The 13,095-nt window shown below is 37.1% G+C and overlaps 1 protein-coding gene across 1 annotated transcript in view; it reads right to left on the bottom strand.

Annotated features, from left to right (window-relative positions):
* Positions 1-13,095, bottom strand: part of OTOGL (otogelin like) — a 98,310-nt gene that overhangs the window by 47,390 nt on the left and 37,825 nt on the right. The window contains exons 24-25 of the mRNA XM_065663903.1: positions 12,510-12,617; positions 11,144-11,282 (exon numbers count right to left, since the gene is read on the bottom strand). Coding sequence (XP_065519975.1) covers positions 11,144-11,282; positions 12,510-12,617 — 247 coding nt within the window. The remainder of the gene's footprint in view (positions 1-11,143; positions 11,283-12,509; positions 12,618-13,095) is intronic.

The following is a 13,095-nucleotide window of genomic DNA, read 5'->3' as shown; positions in this document are numbered from 1 at the left end:
ATTGGTTTAGGTTGCACTCGGAGTGATATTGGTCACTACCTTTTTGGGAAATACTCTGTTTTAATTAAGCCAGGCTTGCTGCTGGAGTCAGTCCAGTAATTATTCCCCTGCAAGTCAGATAACAGCCCACAGCATTTCTAGATTTATTGGAGGTGATGTGGTAAATTAAAAAGGAAACAAACTCATTAGTTTGGTAGATCAGATGTGAGCTGATAGGTTCTGTGCTGGCCAAATGAAAAATGAGCGAGGAAGAGAGCTACCTCCCCACCATAAGCCCGTTTAGAAAATGACTTTGCTTGCAGTATCTGGGTCTATTTGGTGTCTAGCACATTGTGAGTTGTTTTCATTGCAGAGTTCATTCCTAATCAGCTTAGCCTCAGCAAAAGGGGAGGCTCTGAGTTAATAGGGAAGCAATGTCTTCACTGTAAGGAAAGAGATTGAGGGGTTGATTTTAAATAAGGATAGTGAATCCAGGCTAATTATCTCACAGTAAAAATGCACCTTTTTTGGCAATGAAGGCAAGTCCTTGGAGCAGGAGTGGGTAGCTGTATTAACTATGCAATCGAAGCTGCTGCCTGTGCCTTCTGACAGTCCAGGCCAATCCTTTCAGCTGAACAGCATCAACATATTCAAGTCAGAAGTTTCTGTGTATGGTTGGGATTTGAGCCAAGGGCAAAAGTTGAGTTATATTTTATGTTAGCTCTGCAGCAGTGAAAAGCCTGGAGACAGGGAGTGTTTTGCTGACCAAAGCCAGAACAGGGAGTCCTGAAGACACGTAAAGTACTTCCTTACTTATAGGCCTACATGTTGGTGTTAAAATACTGGAAGTGATGCAGGATGGAGATGCAGAAAGACAGGTGTGGTGGTTCAGTAAAATATGAGTAAACCAAATATTTAAGAACAAGGGCTTTGCATTAAACCCTGAGTCTTCTGGGTTTTCTCCCTTTCTAATTAAATCTTAGACCTAAACTGAAATATAAAAACACCATTATGGATTACGTATCTTTTGTGTATCAAAGCTTTCATGATCAAATTTGCTTTGCATAATTCTCTCTGACATTTTCTCCATATACCTCAAAGTTGAGTCTTTTCCCAGCCATACAGCCCCAGCCAAATTCAAAGTTGAATGACAGTTTCTATCATGGTCTTCAAATTACTCTGTAACTGCTACATGTGCAGCCTCTTCTTTCAGCAGTAAAGAAATAAAGCTCAACTGAAAATTAGCACTTAACTATTGCCAACGTGAAAGGGAGAGCAGGGGCTATTCAGATAAAGTGAGGATCATCCTTTAATGTTTGTCTAAGACAGTGACATCATGGGCAAATCTCAACAGTTCTTACGGACTGTGGTAGTATAAATGATAATTATTGAGTTCCATCTCTCTAATCTGCAGTGGATCCACACAGGTATGAAAACAGGCTTTTGTTACTACTGTTGGAAGAACTGTCTGAGTAGACACTAGGAGCAGGTCTAATGAATAACAAGGTGGTGGGGTTTGTTGGTTTTCTGTTTTTTTCTGCACAGTCACTTTCCAAGGCAGAGTTGCTCTTTACCTTTTTAGGTAAAATGCACCCAACAGGGGATGTACTACAGTTCATCATGTGAAACCTACTTATGCTGACAGAAACTAGAAATAAAATGGTTTTCCCACTGCAAGAGTATCTTCCCACGTAAATTACCATATCCAGCCTGTTCCAACTTAATATCAGTTTCTTTGTGATAACATGGAGTTGCCAAGCAACAGGAAAGAGAGAGTCACAGAGCTGGGCAGTAAGTCAAAAGCTCATTGTCAGTCCTGCTTCTCAGGACATTCTTTTTCTAGACTTCACTGCACTTTTTTTCCATATTTCTTCCTAGCTGAAAAAGCAAAGCACTGCTTTCCTTTTTTTTTTTTTTTTTTTTTTTTTTTTGTAGTGCTTGGGAATGCTAGAGTTTATTTTTATTAGAAACTTTCTATTTCAATATCCCATTAGAAATTTTCTATTGCTCTCCACCAGTAACAACACTGTGCAATGTGCTTACACAGTCAAAATGCAGCCTGGCAGAAGACAATTTAAAAGTGGCAGCATTTATCTTCCTTGAAAGTTTCATTAAAATCTCTGTAACTGTTCAGTGTAAGGACTCATTTTCTTCCATTCTTAATATCCTCATTTCCCCATTTTTGTTTGTTTTGTTTTGTTCCCTACAATACACACACGAACTAGGATAGCCATAAAAGCATTAAGGGACATACCAGGAACTGGATGGAGATAGATTAGTCCTATTTTCCTTTTGTTTTAATGACTCTTTAGATGTTTTCATGTATAGCCACATGCACAAACAAATGCAAGAAGCCCTAAAAATACTGAAAAAGATATACAGTATTTTAGAAAGCAGAATTTGCTTTCTCCTTCCTACATTTTTTCAGAGGGATATCGTTAGCTCTGTTCAGACTTAAAATTTCAGGAAATTTTATGGAAACTGAGAATTAGTTTGGTTGTTGTTTATTGGGCTCTGAGATTCCTCTGAAGGAACTTTTAACATTTGAAACTATTACTTCTAGTCAGTTTGATTCCAGGAAAAGCAAAGTATCATAGCCCAGGTTAGTGACCAGTTCAGCATAAATATTTAAGTGGCTTTGGAGAGCAGACAAATGCCTTGGCACCTGGCATGATCTTACTCTGTTAGTGCCTTGTTTCATTTTGGGGGGTGGGGTGGGGTGGTGGTCGGTAAAAACAGCTAGTCAGTAAAAACATTGATTTTTCAAAACTCAGTCACAGTTTACACCAAGAAGCGTATCCTATTAGAAAGCTTCTTTAATTTTTCTGGAGTGATAATTTCGTCTGAATTTCAAATGTACATGTATACATTCTGCATAACTCTATATGTCTGCTTTTGAAACCTGTAAAAAATTGTATCATCAAATGCTTTCTCCCCTAACTATTCAAACGTTGGAGCAATATTGGTTGAAGTCAGCAGATGGCACTGATACACATTGTCTCAGTTTGGGTAGAAGTCCAGGTGAAATCTGGGAAACAGTATTATAGGAAATATAGTAGGTAGTGCTCTTACAGGAAAGAGATAAGGAATGGTAACAGTATTTTTTTTCCACTGACATTATGTATTTCTATACAAGTATTAAACAAACAAATAAACAAAGACATATTTAGGAGCTAAGGAGCTAAGGACCTAAGAACTAAATTGCTCATGAACACACACATGCACATAAACACTCTTTTCCTCAGCGTCTTCTACAGACGCTGCAGATTATGTGATTATTTTCACTTAAAATATGGCAAAGACAATTACAATACACCTGTAAAATATGATATGTACAACTCAGTTGTAGCACAGTTGAGTAGGAATGGAGAACATGACTAAGTAGATTCACTGATGCAAATTCAAAGGGAGTGAGATTATTCCAGCTACTGACTCACCCTCAACAACTTGCAGATGTCTGCTAATGCATCCATGATAACTCCTTGCTATTTCTTTAAAAGTGACTTCCCAAAAGGATTCACCACAGGCAGAATAAAGAAAAAAGAATAAAGTTGAGTAATCAGATAGAGATCACTGGGAAGGTTTGGGGTTTCTTTTTTGTATTTTAAGAGAACTATATTAAAAGGTCTGAGAAAAGATCATTTAAAGCAGATTTTCTTTTCTTTCATTTACTTAGCTTTGCCTGCTTGTGTATCAGATTTGGTTTTTGTACAGGTCACATTACTGCAATCCCTTTCTAATTAAAAATGAGATGTTCTGAAGATCCGGGATTTGGGAACATTTAAATATCTGTTACCAAGTGACACATTCTGCAACATGAGCTATTCCAAATCACAAATCATCAGCCCAGTTGGTGGTGTTTGTTTTAAATATCTAAACAGGTATTTTTACGAGACCTATTACTACCATTTTATTAATAAGTGCATGATAAATGTCAATATTTTATCACTGTTACTTGTAATGATAAAGCACAACATAACAGGGGAAAAAAATACAACGACATAGTGATGATAAATTTGCCTTTTTTGAGTTCCAGCAAATGATGGCATGAGTGAGAAAGCTGGAACCTCCACAAATCTTTTAATTTTTTAGTATAATGACTGTTAAATGCACTAATTTACACTACTGAAGTTTAGTTCCTATGCATTCAAAACCAAAAATACTCATATCCTGACCTAAACCTAAGTAAATTTAATTCACAGTTCTTGTAGTTCACTGACAACATCCAGGGTCCAAGGCCATAAACTGCTAAGCAGCATCTGCAGATGACTAGCCTGAGTATCTTCCCACTTCAAACACAGCAAAAGGCTTTCCTTTGACTGCTGCCAACACACCACAGAGCTACCTGAAACAGCAGTGCATGATGCTGGGTCTTGCTCATCTTTTAATACTGTACCAGTAGAAGATAAGCATCAAGAGTTCACAAAGCTGTACGCACCAGAAGTATTCCAACTCAGACAGTCATTCTTACAGTTAGCTGCCTTTTGAGGCAGCCAACAGATTATAACATTTCAGAAACAGTCTAGCCAAAGGGCTGTTGGATGCTGAACATTAACCCAAACGCAGAAATTCAAGACAAAAAGGTCACTTTCTTCAAGCTGTGTGGTCACAAAATGGCAAGATCCTCAGAAACAGGATCCAACTTCTGAATCACACCATGCATGCACCGCCTCCAAATTGCCATTCTCATGGCAATAAACTTTTCCTCAAGCCTTTCCTGGAAGCCCTCCATGCTAATCTGCACAAATTGAAAGAAAACTTTCCTTTGTTGGAGAATAAAAGTGATTCATTCGCTGCATAATTTAATGGTCTGGAGAATCAGGTGGTGGAGACGGAAAGGAATGTAGAGGTAATTGAGTCTGCAATCATTGATCTGGAGAAAATGGAACCAGGGCATAAATCCATTGCCAACTGCAATGAAATCTTTTGCTCACAGAAGGAGCAGAACAAATGAAAAGACAGGTACAAGCCAACATTATCTGAACACTTTGCCTTCCAGCTGAAGGCAAGGATGGAAAGGGATGTCTTCAACAGGGAGCTCACTACTGACCCTTGTAGGACTTCCAAAGCCCCAGATAAAAGAGAGCATCCAGAAGGTTCCCTCTGAAATCATGGGACTGATGAAAAGCAAATTGTTGGTACTCTTTGCAACTAGAGCAGGGCAAACTGTTCACAGTAAATAACATTTTTCATTGAGTTGTAGTCTCTTTTTTGGACACAAATTTGCATGCAAACTGTCAAGAAACACAGCATTGTTTCTACAAAATTGCTGCTGCTATGAATTTTTTGACAAGTTGTTTTGGTGGCATATCACTTATTCATGAAACCATTTGCTGGAATGAGACTTTGAAGATTAGATATGTTAATTAAAAAATTAAAGGGAGTCTGATTGGAATCCCATGTTACAGTTTCATTCCATGTGTAGATGAAAATTACTTTTAGAGTCAGGTTTCCAATTTAAAATATTTGTAATTTCAGGTACAACATTATTTACTTTCCCATTAAAATCTTCAGAGCCTATTAAAAAAAATATTAGTCTGAAATACAGTCAGCCTGACAATGTTCAACAAGCAGCTTTAGTCCTCCATAGGGTGACAGCAAGCAGAATGTATTCATTTTACAAACAGGCTACAAGAGACACCCTGCAAAATACTATTTCATTCTACAGTTTTGCAAAGTTCATGGATCTACAGACTGGCTACCTGGCAGAAAGAATGTTGAAAAAAAATGCTCAAAAAGTCACAGGTATTCAATAAGGGGAAATGAGGTAAAGGCTACTTCTGTGTCCTTGAACGTGACAAATGAGTAATTGAAGATTTGTTGCTGTGTGTGTGATTGCTTCAGCTTTTGCCCAGTCATCATTTAACAAATTTACCAAAGAAGATAAATACATCAGCAAATAAGGGTAAAAGATTACCGGTGCAGCAATTAACTTCTGTATTAAGCACTCTATTAAAAGCATCCTAAACTAAGGGCTTTGAACTTGCCTCAAGTTACAAAAGAAGGGGTATGCAAGAATAGAGCTCCCTTCCTGTATTCCTCAGGGCAGACCAGGTATCTAACACTGGGGGCTGCTCATCAATAGGATAATCATTTGGGAAAATGTAATACTGGTTCGTCAGATAGTGCTTGCTGGTTCACCAGATCATGCATGTTTTGTTGAATGAACCTCTGCCTTAACAAATGGGCTCTCATGTGGTGTCTCCTGACCCAGAAGAGTTACCTCCACAATTCTAATTGACATAACAGTTCAATTATTTGATCAGATGTCTGGTTGTTGCTTTAATGATCCTCCAACACACTAAATCTGGTGACAAACTTGCCTTTAAAGCAGCTTTCATGGTTGCATCAAAAAGATTGAAAAGGTGACTTTAAAATGGCCAAACCTCCAATGTCAGATGAAAAGAAGTGAAAATATTTTTATCACATACTTTAAAGTATTACTTTAGAGTAATCCATAAAATGTGAATACTTGAGGATGAGGGCTTAATTCTGCTGACCTCCATCTTTCAGGATACAAGAATAAAACAGTCCTTCCTTTTTTTGGCTTTAGGACCTTATTGAAAACCTACTAAAGTTAATGGAAAGACCTCAGTGGGTTGTTTTGTGAGTTTGATGAGGTTTTTTTAATGGCAGATATGCATTACAACAGAGCTCCCTCACGTTTATTCTGATGGGTAGACTAACCATCCAAATTCCTGCTTGGACACTACCTCAAATCAGAGAAAATAATAGTTCTGATTTTCAGAAAAGAACAAGTCTGAGGGGTTCCAAGGACACAGACTCAACAAGCCTTAATAACTGGATTGAACTGCAGGATGTAAAACCACCACAAAGCTAGACAAAGGCCAAGATATGTGACAGAAAGAGTAAGTTTACTCTGAAGGCAAAAATTTATGAAACAGAAAAGTGGAAGAAATAGACCACAAGTATAGATAACACACAGTAAAATTTTCCTAGAATAATAACACCACTTTGTTAGGGAATGTATGTAGCCTCATCAAAGAGAGAAGAAAATAGAAGAAAGCAAGATATTTAAATCATTTTAATTAAGAAATTATTTGGCTTAAATTCATCAATATTCAGATTAGCTAAAACAATGTGTTTACATGATCTACACTGATAAAATTCAAATGAATTTGCTAAGAATTTCCTGGTTTTCCTTTGAAATTGCTGAAGTTTTAAAATGTTAGAAGCAAGTATTGATGTCTTCTATGTGAATGTCATTTATCCATACAGGGACTTCAGTTCTCAGTGTGTAATGTAACTCCTAAATCCCTGAAAGAGATGAAGTTATCACTTTATGAAACATTACTGTCCTAATGTCTTAATTGCTGCTTTAAATCTTTTTGGTCATTTTATGACTAAGAGATATATCTGTTGAACTAGTTATAAAGAGCTTATTCATACATCTACTGTCACCTTAAACAAAAAGGCCTGACAGATGATACTGATGTTGAAAACAAAGTTTGAGGATTCATAATTGGCTGAAAGTTGATACTTGATTTTTCTCCCATAAGAGCACAAGAACTCCTTATTAAAAACCTAGTAAAAGGTAACGATGACTTCTTTGTTTGGTGTAGTGCAATACAGTGACAAATTAAAGAGCTGTTCAAACAGATCACATTTAGAGAGGCTAACAGTTAAATTAAACAGTGGGGGCTGGTAACATTGATGGGAATAGTGCACTGTCATGCCACTGGGGACATGGGGTTCAGATTATTATTCTTGGACTCAGTTCTACATATGGGAAGAACTAGTATGCTAACAAATTTACGGTAGGTATTATTTCCCTTATTGCATTGCTACAACAACTTTGTTTAGAGTATGTAAGACAGCAAAGACAAAGCAATCCACTTCTTACAGGAAGAAGATTAGAGAACAGCAAAGGACAAAGTTATTACAGTGTTTGATATATAACATAACAACCAGTTCAGATGTTTCAATTTCAGGTGTTTGGTGAGTCTTTTAGATATTATTCATAAAAATCAGCTCATCACAACACTGAGAACTACCAATATATCAATGGATTGTGTACTAGTAACGATCAAACCTATGATGTTCTGTACTACCTCACAGATGGGGAACACAAAACTCATAGCTCCCCTGGTGGTGGGGGTTAGACTAGGTGTTCTTTAAAGGTTCCTTCCAACCCAAGCCATTCTATGATTCTACAATTTAAGTTCAGTATACATATATATATAAACGCATATATATATATGTATATGTTGGTTTGTAGAACAGGTAGCATAGTTTAGATTGCAAGACTGCCCAGTACAGCTGTGCCTGACAAGTTATTAGGCAAGGCATTTAAACTTTTGCAACCACATATACTTTTCCACCTTTTATCTGGCTTGGTTTTTTGGGTAATAGGCTATAAGAGACAGGGCTTTCTTGCATATTTTCTGAACAATGAGTAGCTCAAGGGAGACTCATTATATTACTCTGATACTACTATTACAAAATGTCACTGCACAGGGTAAGGATGGTTATAAAGAGACAGCCATGGAAACCTCTAAAAGCCACAAAGTGTATTTCAAAAGAGAGCAGCCTCATCATGTTACCATGCCTGCACATATAATGTAGTTTAGCCATATCGGTATGTGGTACAACTGCACACATGTATGTGATACAGCTGTAGTGTAACTGTGTGTGTACAAGTAAGAGAATATGTGAAACTAGAGAATGGAAGACACTTTGGATTATCACTCAAGCTGCCACTAGGAAGATGCCAATTACATCTGTTTCATATATTTTTCTCACATGAAATTCCATTCCTTCATAGCTGTAGCTAATTTAGTGCCTATCTTCATGGCAGCAGAGTTAAAGTTATTTTTTCTGTTCACTGATCAGCATATTTCATTGTTGAGTTTCATCCTCCATTTTATCATGCAGTGTTTTCTGCCATAAAATCTTCTGCACATTTTTGTGGTCTTTTTTTGTTTCAGTTGTTCAGACTGATTCTCTACCATCAGCATACTCCACCTCAGTCCTCAGACCACCTTTTCAAAATTGTTTGTGAAGATGATGAACACAGGCCTCAGCATGGATCTGTGTGGGGTTTCTCCATTCTATAAAAAGGCCATTTATTCCTATCTTTTAACTTCTAACTTTTAATTTGGGTCTCAAACAGTCTGCACTCTCATCCTAAGAGAAACTAAGCTCTAAAAAATATTTGTTGAAATTTGTCTCCAAAAGGTCGTTAAGCCAAAATACGCACATATTGACCTGATCATCCATGTGTTTATTGTCTCCATGGAATAACTCAGAAGATTTATCATGCATTAATTTCTTTTTTTTAAAAGAAGAGTACAACTCTTCCCTATTGTCATTTCTCCTTATTAGAATTTTCATTCATTTCCTTATATGCAAATTGGACATATTGGTCTGTTCCTGCCAAATTCAGCCATAGAGTCCTTTTAAAATACTTGGTTACACTGCCATCTTCCAATTCCTCTAATTCCAGGACTGCAGAGCACACAGTTCATCAGTTCTGTGTCTTGGTTCCCTCAAAGCTCTTGGGCATCTGCCTTATGATCCCATCCATCCTTTGTTTTGGTTTGGGTTTTTTCTGTTTTGTTTTTTTTTTTTTATTTTTCCTAAAACTTCTCCAAACATTTCAGTCAAAAATGAGCTCAGAGACACATTATCCACTCCAGACATAATTATGCAGTGCCTAATTTGTGATAAACAGTTCTTCAATACAGATCAGGAAAGTTTTCTGTATGCTAAAGAGGAAAGAAAAATGTTGAACAAACTAGGCCATACTTTCTCACATTAGCTCATTTTGGGGGAAAAAGACAGTTTGATAAGCTGAAAAAAAATCTGAAAAGTAGATCTACGTAGGCAGATCGTCACTTGTGTCATCATGTTCACCTGAAGAAAGGCCTGTTGGAAGCGTGCCACATGCCTTGATTATGTGGCTGCCAACTTTATTCTTGGACTCCAAATGATACCAATGATTTGTTTCCAGATAGGTACTTTCTTACACACTAGATTGGCAGGTGACATTTGATTTGTAAAAGCAAAACATTCCAGTATCATACTAATCTTTGGAAAAGCAGCATAGATTCATGTTACCCAACTCTCTGGCTGAATGGCATAAGAATTAAGAATGGCAGCCCACCTTTCCACCTAATCACACAAGTAAGATTATTTTACAGGTAAAGTAACCCCTATTTTTTGTGTCTTAAAGGAGGAAGGTTTTGTGCAAAGGTTCATATACCTCTAGGAATATGAGCTTTTTTATGAGACAATATGATACACACCAGGAGCTTGTTATGAGGCAGTTATTATTATTTTTACCAGATCTCTCTCTCCTTTAATTTTTTTTTAACAAATTAAAAAATCTGGACCCAATCTATTTCATTTCACAACTGTGAATACTCAAGCAGACATGAGAAAATATTTGCAGTAGTTCTTGTTGAGAAGCCATGTTTTTCCTTAAGGTTAGACAGTCAGGGTTGACTGGAAATGAATATTCTTCTAAACACATTACTGTAACTCAGAAGACAGACTCTTAGTCAATAATAGCAACAATGATAATAAACAATAGTGTTGTTAGTAATATAATGTATTTCTAAATGTCAGTAATGGTATTTTTAAACAAAAAAGGCTAGCAATGTACTGTAAATGTGTGCTATGAGGAACATTAGCATGTAGCTGCCAGACAGTCTCAATGAAGGATTTCATTGTTGAATTATGAAATCATTGTGTTTGATACTATTATACACATACGCTCCAGATCTGATGAAGACTGCATTAAAGAAGGATTCCAAGCAGCCTCAGAGGTCATCATTAACCTTCTACCACACAGAGTTTATAGATAAGTATTAAATAAATCCATAGATTTTACCTAGGTTTAGAACAGTTTCTATAGCATTATTTTTCGCTCCTTGCGACGAAAGCATGGTCAAGATAGAAAAGAAAACACTGTTTTCTGTTTTTCTCTGGACCACAAAGATACATTAGGACAGAGCCATGTACCATTTTCAAATGGCTGAATGCAAAATGTCAGTTTCAGACTCCTCCTTTCAGAGACATCCGTTCTGCACCAGTTTACTTAATGTCTGTTTCTATAGATCAGTTCCCGATGTTTAAAATACTGGCCCTTTCACAGGGACTTTCACTGGGACACATGAAAATACATGAGCAATCCTCCTACCTTTAGCAGGTAAGCTTGGCAGTCACTGACATAATCATATTCTAATCCATCAAAGGTATAATAATGTCGATCTCCATAAACAGTGCATACAGCAGGACAGGGGTAGCTAGTGCAATTGAATATCCCTTTCCGACAAACACTGTAAGGAAAATTAACAATCACTATTTTCTCATAGCAGGGTCATTTTCTTTTTCTTTTTTTTTTTTTTCCTTCCATAAAAAGCTTTCTTGGGTTCTTTATTTCAAGCCGTGCAGAAATTCGTTAAAAGAAGAAGATTCTCAGACCTTCAAACATAGCTATTCTGTGGATTACATTTAAAGTTATTGGTGATGCTGTGGCAGAAAAAAATTGAGCATTCTGCTATCAGCACATATGTATGATAAAAATGCAAAAAAAGAATGTAAAACTTCAACATTTTTGTGCCTTATACAAATATTTCCATCACAGCCTCCAGTATAGATAAGATACCATGCCACAACATATTCATAAAACATCAGTATTATTTTTCCTCAAGAAATTTTGACAAAAATCTGCACATACTTAATGCAAAAGACCTCCAGTTACTACCTGTAAGTATTCAGACAAGTATGGAATGAGATTAAGAAGTAAATACTGATATTTTGCAGAATTACTTTTCCTGTCAGCTCACATTCAGTGACTTTCATGAATTTGCATGAAGGCAGTACTGACAGCTTCTAGTTTTGCTTGTGTAAGTGTATAAACTCAATTCATTTGCCAGTGAAGTTTTTAACTGATTAAAAGCTACCATGCCAAACTTAAATGTAAATAGATATTTTGGCTAGCAAATTATAATGGATGAAAAACTGTTTTGCGTCAATATGAGTCAGGTAAGGCTGCCTAATAAAGATGCTGGGCAGTGGCATGTTTTCCAATTCTAATGCTTTTTTATTTCCCCATTTTCTTCCTGTATAGTCAGTCATACCGACTGGTAACTCACACTGCAAACAGTTCAGTTCCCAAAGGATTGGACTGTTTACCACCATCATTCATTTGATTTCTCCCCTTTCTCCTTGATTGTCTTTCATGACATTCTATTCTCCAAAATGTCAAATGTCTTTTCTTTCAGAGATTAACTGATATGTGTGGAATCAAGCACTTGCTCTTGACTGCTTTTTAACTTGGGTATCTTTTGCGTCATTTTCAGACCTGAAGAAGCACTCGCCCAAAAATCTGCCTACTCTTCCAATTGTATGATTGAGCCTAATAAAAGATAAATTCTGGAACTGTCTATAAATAAGCATATACATTTTTGATTATTCAATGTACTCAACACATTTGCTGTATCAGATTCACTTTGTGACTAGACCAAGATGATCTGGAAGTATGCAAAATGCATGTTACTCACCAGGTGTAACATGGTGTAGCTATCACTTCTCCTGACAGAAATTCCCTGTCTTTCCAGGTGCATGGACAGCTGTCAGGAATATAACATTTCCCTCTGTGCTCAGCCATCCTTCAAAATAAAAGAATTATTGAGATGAAAGTATAAATTCACAGGAAGATCCACATGTCTGAATGTATTTGTCTAAACCTCACCAGAAGCAACCAGCTTTGGGAAAAGCTTTCTGAATCAAATGATCTCCTGTGCACAGGTGGAGACCTCACAAAGCTCCAGCTGCAGCTCTCCTACTTTGAAATGGGTATGTTGGGGTGGGGTAACAGCTCCTATGCAAGCAATGCAAGTAATGTAGTTATTCCTCTCTGCAATCTGCAGAGCATCTATGTGTTACAGACACTGCTGAGGCTGCAGCTGGGCTTCCCCTCCCTCTCTGCTGTTTCCTTGTCCCCCTATCCCAGGAAAGCAGCTGGAATGATGTACCTGCTCCTGTGCACAGAGCAGCAACCATCCTGTTCTGAGCACAGGATAGTGAGCTAGACTATGGCAACTCTTGCAGAGTTATCAGGACAAAAGAAATGCAGTTTACCCAGGG

The sequence above is a fragment of the Lathamus discolor genome, chromosome 1, assembly GCF_037157495.1.
Source record: "Lathamus discolor isolate bLatDis1 chromosome 1, bLatDis1.hap1, whole genome shotgun sequence".
NCBI classification, from domain to species: Eukaryota; Metazoa; Chordata; class Aves; order Psittaciformes; family Psittacidae; genus Lathamus; species Lathamus discolor.
This window is presented reverse-complemented; position numbering and strand designations above follow the sequence as displayed.